The sequence below is a fragment of the Opisthorchis viverrini genome (assembly GCF_000715545.1).
Source record: "Opisthorchis viverrini unplaced genomic scaffold opera_v5_27, whole genome shotgun sequence".
Taxonomy (NCBI): Eukaryota; Metazoa; Platyhelminthes; class Trematoda; order Opisthorchiida; family Opisthorchiidae; genus Opisthorchis; species Opisthorchis viverrini.
This window is the reverse complement of record NW_008751682.1, coordinates 877,806-898,334: the sequence shown is the minus strand read 5'-3', so window position 1 is coordinate 898,334 and position 20,529 is coordinate 877,806. Positions and strand designations below refer to the sequence as shown.

Here is a 20,529-nt window from a genome sequence, read left to right as displayed (position 1 = left end):
TATGAGATTCAATGGGAAGAATGTATCACGCATGCAAGTATCGTAAGTACGCACACAGCCCACAATGGCAAGCAAACACAAGTCACTGACCGTGACCTTTGGGAGTCCCGTTCCGGACTTGGCGGACTGAGAAAAGCATTTCCCTTAATAAAAATGATCTTCGGTCGGTGGACCAAAAAATCGATATCACAACTGATTGCACGTAGGACTGAGATGATAGTGACGGGATATCCATCATCACCATACTTCTGCTTCTTCTTATTCCACGCAATCAATCCGCGCCCATCCGAGACTATGCTTACGTCTGCTAGAGTAGCCCGGGCTACCAGACTGCGATTAGGTCAGGCTTGATGAAAGGCACTCTCAGCCACTCGAAGACGGTGTATCCCAGGCAACGGATGTTTTGTGATTTCCATTGCAATCCCCTTTGACGGGCACATCCCCAGTGATTCGGCAGGAGTGGAAAAATGCATCAAACTCTCCGACTGACCATGGTCTACATGACAGAAGATCAACTGGCCACAATGGCTACGTCGAGCACTTCTAACTCTCGTCCTAGGCAGGTTGCATCGGAGCTGCATACCGCGGATGAACATCCGAGTAAACTCGTTCTAGAAAGGGCTGAAGCGATCATCTCTCGTAAGCTGCGGTTGTCAACGCCGTTTTGCAGATTATCACCTCAAGTAGCCACCAGCTCTTCTTTGGTGTTCACGCATGCCCGATGGACTCGGATTGGAAGACTGAGATCCCGAAAAATCTTTCCAAGTGCGGAATTGTTAACCACATTGCGTAGTGCTCGGTACTGGGTAGTAAGAATTTCTTCGGTACGCGTTGTTTGCCCATCGGGATTGTTCACGCATGCCCGATGGACTCGGATTGGAAGACTGAGATCCCGAAAAATCTTTCCAAGTGCGGAATTGTTAACCACATTGCGTAGTGCTCGGCACTAGGTAGAAAGAATTTTTCGGTACGCGTTCTTTGCCGCATCGAGATTGTTGCACTCAGACTTGGGATACCAAATCCCACTTGTCGTTTATCGCCACAGATGTTTCTGGTCGGGGTGCCCTTCAGTAGACGTAGCCAGTCACAAATAGATTGCCTGGTGTAATTGTTCAACCTTTTAAGCGTGTGTTGGTGGACTTGGCCGGGTACGGGCGGATATGTCAGCCTCGTTATTAGGTAGTTCCTCGTGATCTCCATTATTTGATGCGCTTCAACAGGGTACGCGTCATCTCATTGAGCAGTATGAGCCAATTCCGTCGATGGTTGAAGACCCTTATTTCCTTGAAAGTACAGGGAATGCCCAAATGTGTTACGGTGTCCGTCGGACCCAAAAGAGTGATGAGCTCCTCGGCGAAGGTGTCGTCCAATGTTTTCTGTCCCCACAAATCACCGTCGTTTTTGTCTTTTGGACGTTTGTCTTCATAGCAGTTCTTCCAAACTCGACCGCAGGAGCGAGTCTGACTTTCTGCACACTCGACCTAGTCGTCAGCAAAATCATCCACAAAGGTGTCTTGGAACTGGTAACCTAGTTGCGGCATCTAAAAACCTCACCTATTGTCATGATGAACAACAATAGGAAGAGTGCACCTCCTTCCCTTCGCTTCTGTGGCAGTGAACCTGGGAATTTGGGGAAAACCGCCACTGCATTCGCATAGGACTGTGCGATGTATCGAACCAGGGGTGATGGTATCCCAAACGCTTTGGCAGATCTGAAGATTGAGTTACGTGAAGCCGAATCAAACGCTTTCGAGATATCAACAAACGCCGAGCTGAGGCTAGAAGCCGTCGATGGAGATTGATGAATCACGGCAAATAACAGCTATGTGGCTTTCAAATAACCATCTCGATATAAAAATGAAAACTGGAGTGAGGTAAGTTGTAATTTACGGCTCCATCGATCATCAACCACTTTATGCAGCCATCGGACAAGAGTGGAGATTGGTCTCAATTGGTCTAGTGAGGTCGGATTTGGGACCTTCGGAACTAGGTTAATACGAGCACGCCACAGATGTGGGGGACAACCCCCAGATAAAAAGAATAAGTTGAAATACTCAGCGTGTGAATTAGCATTGAACTGGCATGAGCTCATCCAGACCTAGGGACGAATTGCCCATAACACGGATCGTACGGCCGAATTTCTCCCCTGTAAATGGCTCGATCAGACTCGATTCGGCTCCTTCAATGACCCACCGATCACAGTAGACGCTGCGTCTTTTCGTCTTTGGTGGTATAGGGTCTGGATGGCGGTGTAGTTGGCTCGGCGGCTCCACTTTCGGTTGATCGGGATCCAATGGGCTAAATGACGGCGGCGTCGATTTACTACAGTTTTTCAAGTGTGTGGAAGTGTCCTGTAGGTGTGGAGGTCCAGAAGCGACAGGACTTGCTCCGGTGTCATGATGCCAGACTGCAACCCTCGGGCAAATGCCAGAAGGTCAACACTAGCGAGCGAACGGTCAGTATGGGATTCCAAGAGTGACACGGTGCAATCCACGGTTTGTTTAAACCAGACGCTGTAGTCATCGGTTTCTGACTAGTCGGCCGTCACTTGACCGATAGTTTGGTCAGGTTCACCAGATGATGATTCGTACTGTTGTGTTTGCCAGTTAAACACCCTTAACCTGGTTTTGATGCTGATAGCCGATCGACCACGAAAACACTGCCACACTCTCGTGAACAGCTCGATTTGCGTGCCACAAGATGGATATAAATTGTTAGCCAGGCGTGACAGCGATTGGGGCTCTTGCCGGGACCAGCGGGTACCGGAATAATTCACTGAGACAAGCTTATCTGCATTATGCTGGGTGGGATGTGCGTGCCAGCGATGTTGACTTGGGTCAATCTTCGTCGGAAAAAGGCGGGAACAACCAGCGCAGGCCAATTGGGAAACCATGTTCGTACCAACACTTTCATTGTCGTGAACTAGATGGTGGGCTACCAAGCCAGCTTTCAATTTGCAGCACTTGCCACATTCCTCACACGTGAACCCAACGAGTCTCTCCTGTGTATTGGTTGGAACTGGTGCGGAGGCGCCAGATGATTTGTAGCATACATTGTCGAAAGTAACCAGCACATTGAAACCAAACGGGGTGGTTAGACCTGTCTGGAGTTGCTGAACTCTTAGCTCACCCAGGCTGACATCCAGGCTACCCGGTCGGCACTACGAGGAGGTGGTTCAGCGTGCCGACTCCTTGCTAAACCTAAGATGTCGGCTAAAGGTAAACGTTTCGGTTTTATTTGATCGTCTGTCACCCGAGGACTAAACTTTCGGTTCAATACAGCTCTTATATTTAAATGATAGACATCGAAATCAATAAATATGAACAGCTACTCATTAGGAATTTCGGTACACGGCCGCTTGTCATAGAAGGAGCCATTCTAATATGTCATTATTATGCTCGTATTATGCTCGTATGCGGACCACAATTAAAACCTCCCCGATGTTTTAGTCCTGAAACGAGAACATTATTGCGTTTCAAGTCGCCACATGGATTCATGGTGGTATGGCACCACTCATGCTAATAATAAAAGCTTACCAAAACTTTTGCTTTTTGTGGCTCATCAGGTAGACCCAGTATCCGCATTCTTACCAGCACGAACCAAATATGCAAATCAGTATTGTGTTCCGTACATGCGTCTGCTTGCTCAGTCACTGTGTATTGAATGTTGCAACTTTTTGTCCCCCTGCTGAATCACCTTTCTGCACTGTAACCATGCTATTTCAGGCTTACGTGTGCATAGCCTTTCCATCATCCGTTGGCGACAGCTCACATGTACGCGCTAACTTATGGTGAGAATGGCGATAGTATACGCATACAAGCGTAAGTATAGGTAGAAAAATTCCAGCTGCTAAACATGCGCCTGCAGAGTGAGTACATTAGAATGTCAAAAGATTACTGACTCTCCCGTACAACTTTCAGTTGCAAACTTTCAGTTTCAAACTTTCAAGTACTTTGTACACTAAAAATACGCAAGACCGAATATCATTGCGTTAGGTTGCCATGTTCGTAAATTCCTTTATGGTGAGAGAACGCATCCAATAGACTCAACTAGAGGCCAATTGCCGATTGTCGGACATCTTGGTGGATTCAAATGTGGACCGTGCAAAGGCTGCTGCACACTGTCATCTACATATCCAATTCAACCTTGTATAAAGCTCACAGTACAACGACTGTTGATATCAAAATTTTACCATATAACCAAACTTATCAAACTCACTCCAAAAATTTGCCATCAGTAGGTGTTGAATAATAGCAGTCACAAGAGCCCCTCTCAGGACCACCAACATGAATTCCGTTGTAACTGCAACTTAAGTAACCTGTACAACGAGCAATGGATAGGTCTACAGGCGAGTATGCTGGTAGTATATTCCAGCGTGATCAGTATTCTGAATTGCTGCAGAAAAATGGAGGCATATCTGACTTGGTGCTTACTGAATACTGAAAACTAATGGCTTCGGATGATAAGGCAGTCCAGTGCGAGGTTTCATTATCCAGGTCCAATCACTCATGGAGGCTTCATGAATGATCCTTTGCCTCAGTAAGTTTGATCCCTTAAGATGACAGTCTCACAGCTTTTAACAGTTCTCAACTTTCAACTGCTGCTGATTTTAGGCGTGGTTAGCTCGTTCCGTCGTGCACCATATAAATGGCCATCAGAACGCCGTCAGCTATTGACAAGTGGAACAGCGAAATACAGCCTGATTCGTAATTCCGGGCCAAAACATCCAAACACGAACGATATTCACCCGGAAAGCAGTCTTAATCACTTCTATATCATACTCGTTCGTTAACGCAAATTAAACGGAATAATCCGTATCAAAATTTCACGCAAAATTTCGCTGACGTCAAGTGAAGACATCCATTTCAAATTACAATGATTCTCCGTCAAAAATATGGGTGCCAGTAAACTGATGTTTCAGGCACCTTAATAGATCAGTCAAAAACATTCCTCGCACATCAGGTGATAAGCTAAATAGTATACGATGCCATACAGAGTAATGCATTCACTTCAGCTACTTACTCAGGTCGAGAGAAACAACCAATCGTGATATCCCATACTGCCTCGGATAAGAAAATCTGGTGGCTACAGCAATGTCGTATGACATTTCTCGAAAAAAGTGCAATTTTCCCATTTATTTAAAGCGTATCGTAATGAAGCGGTCCATCGTGCTGAGAAAAGCTTGTTAAAAACCCAAACATTACTGAAGGCCACTAATCAAGTACAGAGTTTACGGCTGAAAATGAATACTAATGGTCCCCTCAAAAATAATATCGCTTTCAGTAAACCTGTTGCAACCCTCGAAATGTCTTACATGATAAAGGCTACCCTAAACATCAAAGGCTAATCCTTAACTCAAAAGAAATGAGTCTAAACAAGAAGGCTACAAACAACTTAGTTGAAAATATAACGTATGAATAATAGGTGATAATACCCTTCAAGCTATAAAACATACACTACTCACTGCCATAAGTCGAAGATTTGAGACACTAGGCCCGAAATGGTTTCTCTTTCCCACAAACTGTACTCCTACATTTAAGTGACAAAACAAATTAGTCAGTAACCGCGTTCTGTATACGGAGTGCTATGTAATCCGAAGGGGGACGTGCCTGTTCGTGTGTAAATACGATCAGTGCCGATGCTGGAGGAATCTGAGCCTAAACCAACTGGTCAAGTCATCACAACCAGGCTCAAGCTCTGGAGACATTTTCACATGTGATACATCTTCGAAACATTTTTCAAAGCTTATGAGACTCGACTTCTACACAAGCACTGTAGATAGCACAGCCATTAGATCACTTAATAATCATACAGATAACCTTACCCAACCTTATGAACCTTATGAAGAGGATCTTTAGCTGTTTGCCTCCATAAAAATCATTCTGTCTGTCTTATTGCCTCTAAAGTCTAGGGATTAAATCAGACATGACATCCATCGTATCACTCTGAGGGGATCAACAATTTCCTACTTACTCAGAAAGGTGCTGCAATTCGTCTCGAACCGAACATTTTGACTGCGTTAGATAACAACATGAGTTCAAGCAGAAAAACGGGTTTCGTTGACGAATGCCGTTAATACGAATTAAATACGCTGCTCTAGAAAGTAGTGTCCGCGCTAGTTTGTCATACGATGTCAAACTGTGTCAAACGGTGTCCAACGTGCTTATGCTATATGTTTCGCAGCCGCATTTGCCTAGACTTGCGATCCAAAGAATGCGTTCGCTACTGATGACGTCAGAATTATTGCCACTTTTGCTTCACCTAGCCCCCTTTGCTTGGAATTTTGTGGCAAGCAGTTGTGTACAAGCTCCAACTGCTAATGTACTAACGTATGCATGATTCAGGTTGGTTGCGGGCACACCTATAATTTGTTAGCTGAAGAGACGTGGGTTCAAATTTTGAACAAAAAACTGAAAGTTAGTTAATTTTTCCCGGTTTTTTATTAAGAGGGCACACCACGGATAATTGCAGCTGAATTTCAACCCACTGGGAAGATGGTTTCCCAGACAGTTCGATTTTTGTTTGACCACACAGATGGCTACATGGCTGAATACATCAGTTATTCACACATACATATTTAGCCTGTATTCATGACGAAGGGGGAAAGTGCCAATGTGTAGAATGCTTATTTGTTACTCCAAGTCAAAAATCATATATACTGCACCTCTATTGCGATGCTTGAGTGAACACAGCAAATTACACCTACGAGTTTATCCAAGTTGATGGTTAATTCTGTCAAAATTCGAAGACATATGTACAAATGAATTCGTTGGGACAAATACGCTGTTCGTAAGAGATTCCAATGTTCCATTGTTTCCCGACGTAATAATGAATAGGACAGTAGTGTGATCAATACTCGCAAGCCCTGCAATGGCCGACCAAATGTTCGCGCGTAACTTGGGTTGTACCAAGGATAGTGGAAACAGATTAGTAATGTAATAATATAGGCATATCCATACATCTTATCGCAGTTACCAATCCATCTCTCTAATTACATAACTTCAATTATTTAGTTCCAAAGGACAGTTCTGATTGGCGTGGTTCAAGAAGCTCAAAAAGTGTTTTAGCCGAATAATAGAGGTACAATATTCTGGCCAAACGGATTATTCTTCTCCGCTCGCTTTTTTGTCAAATCATCACATCACTTTAAACTGCGGGTGGTATCATTCCGCACGAAAGAACGTGACGCAAGCAATTGCCACCTCATAACTATGGCACCTGCAAATATTTCTCGGGAAAGCGGATCAATATAAACTGTTTTTGAGATTTCCCCATAGGAGCGTTCTTTAAAGTACTAGGACTCAATTACACAGCTTTTTGTACAAAGTTTACTTGCAGGAATCGACAAGACTCTTAGTTGAGGCCTAGTCGCCTTAGTAATGGAGAGGAAACTGTGCACGTATACACCGTTAATATCGCCACTTCATACAACAATAAATTGGAGTAGTCCTTCTTTTATGTTTTCAATACAAATATTATACATTGCTTTTGGTGGAAGCTACTCACGTACATTTACAGGTTATCTTTTGCTGCGAGAGATGTCGCTCTTTTGAAACAACCACAACAAACACACGTTCATTTGTGAGGTGCTACTTGGTTGATTTTCTCGATTTTATCAAGCCCAATATCACAGACACCACAGGAGCAGTTTTCCATGCACAATAGTGAAAAACTGGGTGTAAAAGAAACTAATTTGAATACACATGCCAAGACCTACGCATAAATTAGCAATTCTAGACGTCATGATTGTGGACAAGACCACAATGCTACCAAACACTAGCTCTGTACAGCGAAGTGTCAGGCCTCTTCTATTGTAGCTCTAAGTCGTCATTGGCATTATACGGTTTGCGCCCACAAAACACTTCAGTAAATCGTTTCGTCTTTTTCATTTATCCAACTGTCTAGAATAACAACGTGTTGTCGGACCATAACCATTAACAGAAAGGTTAGTACTTACCCGTTTTTCGTTTCTTGTGTGGCAAGTGAAGAGGTCACTATGATCAAATGAACTGAATACAACTGACATTCGAAGTAAAAGACTGTTGAATGACGACACTCAGTGGTCTCAATAACCTCCAGAAAACGCGTGTTTAATACCAAAGACAGACCTCAATACAAAAGTTCTGCTTCTGCAGCCAAATGTCTATCACTTTAAAAAAAAACATACAAACGCGACACCACTTTCTGGTTCTTGAAACGGGCCCGATTAAAATATTGGCTCACCAAAAAAGCAAGCAAGCGATCTTTCTGATGCCAGCAGCATGCACCCTTTCTGCTCCACTGGGGTCTAACAAGTGAGGAGTTGAAACGCATGGATGAACCCCCGTCGTGTGACTTAGAGATCAGAGATTAAGACGTAAAATTTCCTCAAAGGGAATAACGGAGTATCAACAAACAACCGTGTTGTCAGTACCTTTAAACAGGGAATTTTCGAGCAGTCTGTAGAATAGCCCATTATTAACTACGACTAATCACCACGATAGTTGTCGCCGTTCAGGCTTTTGCTACCTGGTCTGCCACACCAAACAACATCATCTAATTTCCACCCGCAATTTTGCACTAACAAATGCGATTGACTCTGGAACATAGCAGACAACCACGGGTGCAAAGCACTATGGACCTTAACTTGGAGAAAGGGATACATACTATGATTGTGTGAAATGTGTCAATTATCTCAACTATCGCGAGCCGGTTTACTGTTGAACACACTAACACCCAAATACGTAACCAAAAGATCAATCTACCTTGGAAAATTGTGTGCTATGCGATTCCAACGATGGATCTAATTACAATTAGGAACAAACCTTATTTCAATCATATTATCATAACCTTTCGTCAGCAAGTGTAGAAGATTGCACATTAAATAATTTGCTTAGGTACACAAATAATGGAATCATTTAGTTCAAATGAGAAACGTTCCCAAAACTAAGCCTTTATTGGTTGTAGTTAGCATAATGATTTATTTCACTAAAAGTCACAAGAGCTTATATTCTGGTACAGCTGTGAACTTCACACTGGCTCCTTTGGGCAGGTTACCGTTGCTCCGCAAAGCTTTTCGTGTGGTAAGGAAGGTATCGAACTAATCCAGAGTCAAGTCCGTCAAGTGGCGATTACTCTGGATACTTGAATTCAGATGCCTGAGGGAGCACACGGTTATTCCCTTCCATTCAGCTAGCTGCATACAATATATTCTCTTCCATTCAGCTAGCTGCATACAATATATCAGAGTTCGTTCACAATAACCCACAAGCAAAGTTTTTCCACCTTCTTGTTGGAAATTCAAATGCAATTTATACGGGGTAATGTGTGAATGTACCGTTGATGCCATTCTAAGTTGCTTGCCTAACGGCTATGCCATCAAAGCGTACTGTTTAACCTGGGAGCCGTTTAACTTTCCACTAAATGTATCACAGCCTTCCTACAATTCGCGCAGAGTAGCCAACCTAACTAATACGCCAGCTGACTATTAATCATCGCGTTGCAAGTTTTCGAGGGCAATATAATGGTGTCATGATGAATTTTTAGCATGTAACTTTCCTCTACATTTGGAACTCTAGTGCTGGTGGTCTTCCAGCAAAATATTCGCAGTCTACCGTGTACCTCGAAGACATCCTCTTTAAACTGACTTTGTACACATAACTTAGAGCTAAGTACATGTAACGGTGTCTGCGAGGTGAATACTTGCAGTGACTCAAGACAGACAATACCTCCGTGAAGAGTAGCTCCAGCAAAACTCGCTATTGCACCCCGTTCAATATGTGAGTGTATGCCGCATTTTTTTTGCAAAATCGCGCGCACGTATGTCTGCGAGAGTAATTCCAATTAGCAAGCTTATCGTTTTACCATTTTCATTAAATCCATAAAAATAAGATATTTAAGAACAGGTAAGTACTACACACGATGTTGCAATAAGCAGTACGACATCTGCCTTGATGGTTGTTCCGAAAATTCTCAACGGTGACTTCATAGTATAGTAAATATGAATTCAGGAAACATTTTACGGAGTACCAAACTACGGTAAAAAAAACATCATCCGCGAAGTTCAGTAGAGTATGTAAGGGAAATACTTGTAACTCTTACTGCAGAATAGCGTTCTGATAGCCTGTACAAACGACTTGAGGTTGTTCTTTCTTACATTGACTCAATTTGAGTGGAATTGATGGAAAACAGTTTCACAATTAATTGCAGTTAACCAACCCTGATTACTCAATCTCTAACACAGTTTGTTAGAAGCAGCATTGTCTATCATATTCAATCAGACTGCCAAAACAAAACCGGATGGCATTATCCTGTTAAGCAAGCTGGACGCAGCAAATAGTTCAAAAATAAATACCATCGGTTCATAACAATAGAAAAAGTTGAACGTCATTTTCGGATTACAGGAATAAGTCTTGTCCTTACGCAGCACGCGAGAAAACAGTAAGAAAAATTAGGAAATATTCATTCTGACAGTCATCATACGGAGATCAGCTAAAATCACTGCCAACTAATCTTGAATTGATCAAGCCAACGCAACCACATAAGTCTCCGGTCACGAACAGGGAACCACAAAGTTTTTAAGCCGAGTAAAATTTTGCTGGATGACAGAAGTAACTAGATAGACTGTAAGAAAACGTTCAGGGTGATCTTTGTATCAGTGGTAAACTAGGATACGAAATATTTTAGTCCATACATGACACTCTAAACATGACCGGGGTATTTTTAAAATTCCGTATTGAATAATCTATGCTAAATTTATTGCATCCAGATTGGTCCACCTATTGCTGCATCGAAGGTCTCTCAAGGTGAAATTTTAGTGACAACGAGGCAACTAAATTCATTCAACGCCATTCAGTATTACTGAGACTAGATTAATTAAACAAGCCAGGGTATTTCTCCCACTCGAATAGAAATCGAAGTTTCCATAGTTGAGCCAAAGTGAAAGCAGCTAGCTACATAGGGTTAGTTTTCAGATTGTCCTTTGTGTTCAGGCAACATTGGACGCTTAAGTGTAGCTCCGATTTCGGAGACATCGCCAAAACAAGCAATACATCACTGCATCCGACCACTTGGTCTCTAACTAATGTGTTTCTGCGTTTCATATAGTCTTTTAAGGTGGCTTTCTTAACACATAGAGGTCACCTAAAGAAAGCACGGCCTTCTCTCAGGACCGCTTGAAACATTCATAAAAACAATAATAAGAACCCAAAGCTCAAGAGGGATTTTGATGCAAGTTGCTTATTCTCTTCGATAGCTTAATGGTTAATGAAGTTAGGAGGAATAAAAGTGGCAAACTGTCCCAAGAATATAATGGTATTGGGAAATCCAAAGGAAAGGAGAGTATAATTGTAGAGCTGAAAGGGTTTGTCCAGATCAAGAGGGGTTCGTTTTCTAGAAAAAAGACAAAGAATGGAAAAACATTGATCTCTAATAAAGGGATGGCGTTAATATAATGCACGTTCTGGTATCTTTCAATGGTACAAATCTTCCACTTGGTATAGGATTTTCAATAAGGCTCGCAGCATCACCGTAACCGGTATAAAGAAAAGATAATCGAAAAACAGTTCCACTCAAAAAAATGACAGGAAAATTTTAAATTAAAAAAACCAAAGATTTATGAAGCCAAAAGATCTCTTCCATGTCAGATATTTTGGCTCTTGAATAAGAACACAAAACTTTCTTGATGCTTACGTCTCGTGAGAGGTTCGCGTTGAGCCTCCGGAGGACAAGAAGAGTGAACAAATAGAATTTGCATGATTTTTTGTCATAGTACACGTTTTGCCCAATAATTTGACCCTGGTTATTTCATATGAAAAAAATTAGCATGAAGCAGATAACAGATGGGTTCATTAGGTCCAGTTCCGTGTGTTACAATATTATTTGGAGGGGAGACTGAGTGATCCAGAACAATAATGGCTTTGGAAAAAACAAAATTCTGCTTTCATTACGTCTGAAACAGGCAGATAACTAAAAGAAATAAAATAGCTCGTTGATTCACATTTAGAGATAGATATTTCGGAGCTGTCATAGTTAGCACAGCTTCTGCTGCCCATACATAATTGTTACTCTTGGAGTCATCTTTCTTCTGGGGATTCACTGATGAAGATAACATCCCTGCTGTTTTTGACGCTCCGGGCGCCACCTGTCTAAGAAGGAGAAAGATTTTAGTAAGCTTTTCTCAGGTTGAATTAGCCACCTGCCTCCAGCCCCTCTGGAATACTTTCTCAACTTTTGTATAGATGCTGCATTAACTTCGCAAATACTTAAGGCACAATACCAACACGTAGCAAGAAGTACCTAATAAACAAGACAATCTTCTGAGTTTCAGCTGGGCCTCCTGTGACAAACAAATCTGTATGCCGACGAGTGTATTTGCCTAGAGTGTATCATTTTGTACTTTTATTTTGGAACAAGCCTAGCCACTTCAACCGCCATGTTTGTTTTTCTGCTGTGTAAACAGTATGTATATGTATGGATAGTAAATTACGAAAATTGTTGATTTTTCCACTTAAAAGATAAACTGTGTTTCGCGAACATCTGATGTCTTTTCACCAGGAAGCTCACTTTGTGAGTAATTCTAAAGTTTTCTAACAACTCAATTGTGTCAACCATGATGATGAGATAACTGAAGTTACCTGGCATATACCTGGAGTGATGACCTTGAAAGTTAGCAAACGTCATACTGTTGGGAAATATTTTACTAAAGCTAGGATTCAAAAAGCATTTTCATGGGTAATAAGATAGAAAGATACTTGGGTGGATGACCTACAATCAATAAGGCGCCAGCTGCAGGCCACTTAACAGTTCAATTCAAAAACTTTTCACATAGGAATCTGCTCAGCCCTGTTAATTCGAAGTGTCAGAAGCTGGTCACGTGCCAATAAGATACAAGTTGGTTATTCAACGCCAAGCTATGGATTCATAGGGTGACGTATCATATTTCATTTACAAACGTTGGATATTGGTAATCACTGTGGAAAGAAACACTTTCGTACCCCCAAATCAAATCAGCTGAATTATGCAGCTGTTACTACCTTTCACAAGACCCGATGATCTGTAAGTTATTTAAAAATCCCCAATTTGTAATTTGCTCGTTTGTGAATGTTTTATGTCCGGTAATAAATACGGTTCACAAATTTTCCAGTTTTTTATAGGCTTTTCTCGCGCAAACCACAGCCCAAAATAAATAGACTTCTACATGATCAGATACAAGCATTTAACACAGTTTTGACTCTCATATATTTGGAGTTGCATTGAGACGTTTCAATTCTGGAATGCCAAGTGTCTAGTCATTAGCTACAATGTGCATGCCTGTTTAAATTATTCTTGCCCACGTTGGACAAATTATCCACAATTCCCTTTAGATTTTACGTTTATGAACACAGAAACAGAATACATACAGCTTGTACTGCACCAAAAGGCGGGTGTTCCTAATACATAAGCCTCTCTACCATCCGTTTTTCTGCCTGGAACAGTGGTTCTGCTTTGACTAAGCACAGTACACCGGCCTCCGAGACCACGAAGTCGAGCTCTCAATATCCTGCTGATGTGGGTGGAAACTCTAATGCGTGGCACGCGGTCCTACGAAGTGTCTGACATTCCAGTTACGCCACATCTACTGAATTACAACAGACCTGAGTATCATAGGTCATGTACATCCACATGTGACAACACAAACATTCGGGTACAGGGTTTCAATTCCAAATTTACAGCCGCGTTTGGAATGAGCGTGCGTTTGCAGCATCCAAAATCACACGAAAAATTTGGGGACTCGAAAAACATGACTCACTATCGCTTAGTTACCAAATTAAGTGGACTCCAACAGTCATAGCTTTTTGACTCTGCAGCTGCTCATATAAATGCGGTGACCATAATAGCTTTCCACAATTCTTCTGCTATCCCGTGAAAGCCAACGCTCCATCAAGAGCTGTGGAATTAATTTGCATTAAGACTAACCAGAGGGCACACGGTAACAAGCGTTTCCGCAACCGCTATTTGGTGTGATATACTTGATCCAGTTACCATCAACACATACGAGCTAACCGCAGTTATTGTGGGAACGGGAATTTTTTCAAAATTTGTACACTTATACCAATAGATGTCAGTGTCAGTTAGCATCTTGCTAACAGAAGGATATAGAAGCACGTGTTTTAAGTCCTTCATCTTAATTCCGGTCACAAGCCAAGGGAAACTAAAATAGAGAACATACAGCGGGAGGAGAGTTTTCTTGGCTCAAAATATCCAGGTCCATGATGAAGGTCGCTCTGTCGAGCTCCATTTTGACTACAGACTCTTTAATTATAAAACTTTTAGCTACTCAGGCTAAACATTTATGTTGAAATCAATGGTTTCAACATTATCTTCGAATAAAGCTAACGAGACACTGTCAGATTTGGCCGGTTAAAAGATACTTATTGCCATCATTTGTGAATTAGGAAACATAAGAAAAACTTTAGAACTCCATAGATCTTGAGCATTTCACGCGGGTGTTAAATGCCTACAGTATTTTAGAAACTAGATATCATCTTTCTTAATCTTGTCATCTATGTTGTTAAATGAACCAGTCTAGGAAAGCAGCTCAGTTGTCTTCAGAGTATGACAGATTCATCGTATTTCCGGAACGAGTTGCCATGTTCATGCCAATAATAAACAAAAACACTGGTATAAATGTGCGCAAAATATGCCACAGTATGTCGGAAAAACTTCCTACCTCTAGATTATCGAAAATGATGATGCATCAGCATCTATGCATCACTTGGATACACCAGTTGAAATCAACTCAAGATAGTTACCAGCATTCTTTTTGGATTATTTATGTACAAAGGCGGTAAAGCCTGTGTTAAAATCAAGCGATTTTTTAAGATTTTAGCAGTTTTCTCTCAAGATGAGTGCTTCTTAATTCGTCTCATCCATACTTCTCTCAAACAATTGCCATGTTTGCCAATTCTTACCTCCACCAGTGGATTGCGTGACTACCCACTGTTTTTTATGCCTAATGTTTTATTGGTCCCATCTGCGGCGCACATAGTGTGCTCTTGCTCTTGTTCTTGTTTATTTTTTATTTTACGGTTTAATGTTGACTTGTTATTTATAACTATTTCGACTGCCCTTTCACTCAAGGCCTGTTGCACGGAGAGAGTCTATCCTGACCTTTCTCACAGAAATAACCTCGCTCCAAACATCTCCACTATAACAAACGAAGGCAATGTTCTTAGAATTTCCGCATTTTGTCAGTGTTTTACACAATGGTCATCAAAACAACCTTAAATTAACCTCCGAGTGTATTGTCAAATGTGCTGGCTACGGGTAAAAGTGCAATTTTCCTCTAAATCAAGTAAATTGCTCGAGCCACCGAAGCCTTCCAAATAACGTGCTACTTCCAGGAGTACTGAAGATTTGAATTTTAAGGTCACACAATCCAAGGGGTTCTACTTCTCGGTATGCTCAACTAATTTTCACGATGACTTTTGCTTTCAACCACCTTTTAGTAATCACTAGATAAACATCCTTGTAGTGACAAAAAACAAAATTGTGTCCTTTCTGTCAGAATGATACTGCGGCTATTGCAGTCAAGTCCTTAAAACTGCGCCTCTCATTGAAAGCCGACTTATATTCAAAACAACTTATTACAAGGACAAATTTTATATAAGGTGTGCCAGAAACCACAGTACGGATGAATAATTATGCCTCCTAATATTGTTTTACCCCAAACCTATTGGTAAATGATATCCCAGTCGTATGCAATAGATTAACTAAGCACTGAAGCAAAAAACAGACAGTCTAATTTGTTATGGCACTGCTAACCATATTCAACCATAGAAGTGTGGCAGAATGTTGCGACGGTTGGAATGAGCCATCTGGCCATGATCTAGTTACCTGTGGGCGCATTTAGAATAATTGCTTACAAAATACTGGGTAGTATTATATTACACCACGAATGAATCTTACAAAGTCCCGATTAAACTCGGATAATGGAGGTACCCAAACGTTCACCAAACGAACCCAAATTTCTGAGCAAGAATAGGACAGATAACTAATATTGACTGTTTCACGTTGTCTACGAAGGAGCTCAAAACGAAAGTCAATGTCTGACCGCAGGGTTGGACTTTGGTGCCCTGGTGTGAAAATTTATCGTAAGCGTGTAATGAAGTGTGCATTATGTGGATTCATTATAACCCTACAAGACAGCACAGACGAGATCATCAGGACAGTACACAACAACCAGTTGTGGTGAGTTTATGCAAGGTTAATCAGAATGGTCCTTAAGATGTGCAAAAATTGTGATGCTTAATTTGAACGCGAAGGACAGTCTGTCCACCTACCAGCTTGTTTGTCTACCAGCGCCCACGGAGAACTAGATTTTTTATTTTTTCGTTCTAAAATTTCACACGCACGTTTATTAAATGAATCCAGAACAGGCCACATATGCCCTAATACTCTTGAAAGCCAGTAAAGTATGTTCTACTTTTGGACAGCCAAGCTGATCATCTAAGGCTACATTTTCGTTTTCCATCGTCCGCCTAATAGGCAACATCAGACTAAAACTATTTAAGCAGATAAACAAATACCGTTTCAGTTGTCTTCAACAACCTGTGTTGAATATATTGAATGTGGCATCACAATTTTGTTGGAGGCCCCCGTTTTGCAAACCTTGTAAGCAGTCCAAAGATAGTTTTCATCATCGTTTATATGTAGACCCTATAAATGTTCAGAAGGAAGATTGAAAAAATAGGATGAGTAGAATAAGCTGAGAACTTTCTCAAAGAAAATCTAGCTAAATACCTGTCTTTTTAAAGACCTTACTCTCGTCATGCATTCTATATCCTAAAACCCGCGACTGCTAAATAGCGTTCAAAAATCCATCCCCGGTTTTGCTTCGATGACCGTGCAGTGTCCCATTCCATTGATTTTTAAAATTGTAATTGTAAACTTGTANCATTCCATTGATTTTTAAAATTGTAATTGCAAACCTGTAATAACAGAAGTAGCTAGACCTCAGTTTATATTTTAATATTCCACGTTCGCACCAAAACTGCGCGTAATAGCTGTTTTTGCTTGACAATCCAGGGCATAAAATTAAAGCCGGTGAACGAAAATCGGACGTCTAATAGGCTGTCACTGATTTTCTGATGTTCTACGGTGATCGCCTGAAGTCAAAGCCGTTCTGGACCTGAAATCCCTGTGGGTCTCTACGCGAGTTGTTGTAGCTTATAAAACAGCGCGCAAAATGTAATCGGAAGGAAGGGAACTGTAGCGAATTTACTCTTCCGCTAAAGATCAAAAGTTTGGTTCAACTAAATCCACTGCTCCAGTGGTTACTCAGTAATAGCATATTTGTGGCTCCATAATCCAAATGGAGGGCAAAAGTAGATGCTCTGTGTTTTGACAAGAATGTAAAACATTATGCAGTAAAATTACACGGCTTTTCGTTGATAAATATCCCTCATCATACTGGACTTAAAAGTTTGAAAAATAGTTTTTAAAGTTATCTTCTTCCAGACAGCCAAGACAATCAGCTGCACGACACCAAAAGCACTTAATGTTAAACTGTGGAGATGGTTGAAGAACTTCACCCATCGTTATAATTTGGTAAGAATCTAGACAAGACAAATGAGAAAGGAGTAAACATTAAGGTGAAATAAGGTATACTGCACTGTATTAACAACTAAACAGAGGCTCCAAATAATTAGCAAGTAAACTTGAGAGTTTTACATCAAGGATGTTGAGACGTCAGAATGCGATACGCACCAGACTTGTGCTGGAAGTGTGAGGTACTCGAAAGCAGGCAGGTGAGGAGGCACATTATACAGGAGAAGTTGAAAAAGACGGCTTTGTTCATCATAAACTACCAGTTCTCGGATTCACTTGTTGAGCAACGTACATGTATACCGATCCAGTAGAAGTCACGTAGCTTCCTTTCGTAGGGTGGTTAGAAATGTATGTTATATTCTCCATCCATGCATTCTGTGGAGCCGGTACTGACGAATCGCTTTCGTGATCCGTTTTTTTCGGACTTAATTTTGGACTGTAGTCACACTCCGTATCATCATTATAATATCCTATTGATATACGTTCGTCAATATCATCCGGAATCTTCGGTCGCAGCGGAGACATAACGTCATCCCAATCATATTCAATATCGCTGCTTATTATTCCTGGAAACTTAGTTGGAGTACGTATGCCACATTTCGGTGAATTCCACGTAGAATGCCTATTGAAACCGTTTTGCATTGGTGAATCTGTTGGAGTTGAGGAGATATTCCTTCGTTCCTCGAGACCCCTATCCGATTTGCCTTTAGAATTCCAGGACTTTGGCGACACAGAACTGGAGTCCGATTTTTGTAACTTATTGATCATGGAAGAATTTTCATGAAGAAACTGATCGAAATAATTCACACTTTTTGATACGGAATACGTTGGAGATGGCGCAATGTTGGAACTTTCTCCTACAGACGGTGAGTGTGTCTCTCCTAACAGAGAAGTGATTTCGTGGGCCTTCCGAACAGAGCTCAGTTCTATTCCGTACAAGTTAATATTTCTCGTAGATTCTTCCTGTACCACAAGCACCAACCTCGTCTCGTAATTCGGCGCCAGGAAGAAACCGATTATGTTTTTGTGAGGTATGCTTTGACGATGATAAATGTTGTCAATATAAAGTGGTGGGGAAAAGACGATATTATCATGGAGGCATATAAGCCTTAATGAGGCACTTGTCTTCCTATCGTTTGTGTGCATCAGAGATGCTGCACTAGATCGAATCGCGTATTCCTGATTGTTGCATACCCTGAATCCAGTAAGCTTTATCTTGTCTTCAAAATGAGCGACGTTGTTGATGATTCTCTTCGTTTCCCCAACCATATAATCACGTGTCTCCATTCGAGAAAGAGGACATTTACATGAAGCGGGGCTTATTACATTTGACCTTGAATCCTAGAAGTTACTCAAACACTTCTAGGTTCAGGGCGGAAAAGGCTTCAACATATAGTCGCCTCAACTGAAATTCCGATGCCAGTGACAGATAAAGAAGTGTCGCAGGGTAAATAATAGATAAAGTATGAGATGAGCTGTGCGCGTTTTTCGAGTCGAAGATGCCCTCTGTCAGAGTGCATTTTCTCTCTCAGATGAGTGGGAAAAGGTTTGGATGATTTGTCGTCAGTCCAGTGCTTAAATCAGGCGGAAGAAAAATGCAACTAATTTGCCAGTGCGAAAATCGCGGAAAAATCACTACTCTCGGCTTACAAGTTTATCTGGAAGTGAATTAATTTCAAACAACAGCCTGTACGATTCTTCCCTAAGTCGATCCTGAGTAGTCTCCATTACACTAGAGCTGTGGATGGTTCATGTATTTCGCGGATTCGTGGGCTGATACACAATATGGAGGCATTCGCTTAAGCTTCCTCAGCTGGATTAGTTCCTATCGTTAAGCGCCTTTCGTTCAACTGAAAGGCACTAGCGAAAACGCCGCAGTGTTGACCTTCAAATACATAATGCGTGCAGGAAGCCCGCTACAAGGCTCACAGCAAGAGACATATAAAAGTTCTCTGAACTAAAAACTTGATGCAGCAACTTTCCTAAACGAGGAAGACAGCCGCCCAATAAAAATTTGCACTCTGAGCTCGAAAATTCTCTAACTGCACCCTCCCTCTGAGCGTCAGATGCGTCAACATTAAAAAAACTTGCCAGCAACACCTTTTCATACGGGGCGCCGGTAATAGGTCTCCCCAGAGATGACGTTATTCCAAAAGGAAGAGATCAACCACGGTGAATCGCCCTCCATAATCAACGGAGTCATGGCAGCACACCATTTTGCGGCAGCTCGTTGGACACGTTCAATGAGGGTTACCTTCTTTTTGCGAGTAGATAAGGGGTAGTCTGCTGAAAACCCTATAGGGTACTCGAAAGTCGATGCAAGTGACACGGGAGAAGATGTGCCTGATCATTCATAGAACAACAAATGCCTTTCGAGCCGATTTTTTCCGGTGAAATGATAAGGAAAATTTGCAATAAGGCCGGAAACCCGAATATCTTCAGCTGTTGATTCTCGTAATGTCATCTGGTCCATCCCCACAAGACGCAACAACGACCTTAATGCAGGATCCTTTGAATGGCACAGAGACACACTTTTCACCACCCGGAGGTGGTGAAAAGTTGCCAGTCCACTGGAAACTGATTGGCAGCGTCGATTGGAAGACGCTGGATTTGGTAACCCGGCATTTCAAGTCTTCCTTGAAAGTGGTCGTGGACCTGACGGAACGTCTGAAAGGCAATAGACGTAGACCATAAACAATTTGTCCCACACTCGCAGCCCAGAGGAAATCCAATGGAGCTTAGCGCAGAAAATCGAGAGGTTAAGCCTACTTTCATTCGGAAAGTTTTATCTGATAAAAACATTTTATTCCAGCTTGTAAATTCTCTTCAACTCCATGAGTTTCGAGTCTGATGAGCAGTGAGACTTAGCGAATGCTATTAAAAGGTAGAAAAATATGGTGTCTGCTATGAGTTCTTCGTCCTTAGCCTGGATAAATCTGCCCCATCCTCTCATTTATACCA

General features: G+C 41.6%; 1 protein-coding gene across 1 annotated transcript; it reads right to left on the bottom strand.

Moving 5' to 3' along the window:
• Window positions 1–1,199: 1,199 nt before the first annotated feature.
• T265_02203 (hypothetical protein) lies at window positions 1,200–18,855 on the bottom strand (the record flags this gene model as incomplete). Its single annotated transcript, XM_009166391.1, has 4 exons — window positions 1,200–1,468; window positions 1,555–1,778; window positions 2,194–2,407; window positions 17,829–18,855. 4 exons carry the CDS (start codon window positions 18,853–18,855, stop codon window positions 1,200–1,202), a joined length of 1,734 nt encoding a protein of 577 aa, XP_009164655.1.
• Between the last annotated feature and the right edge of the window lie 1,674 nt (window positions 18,856–20,529).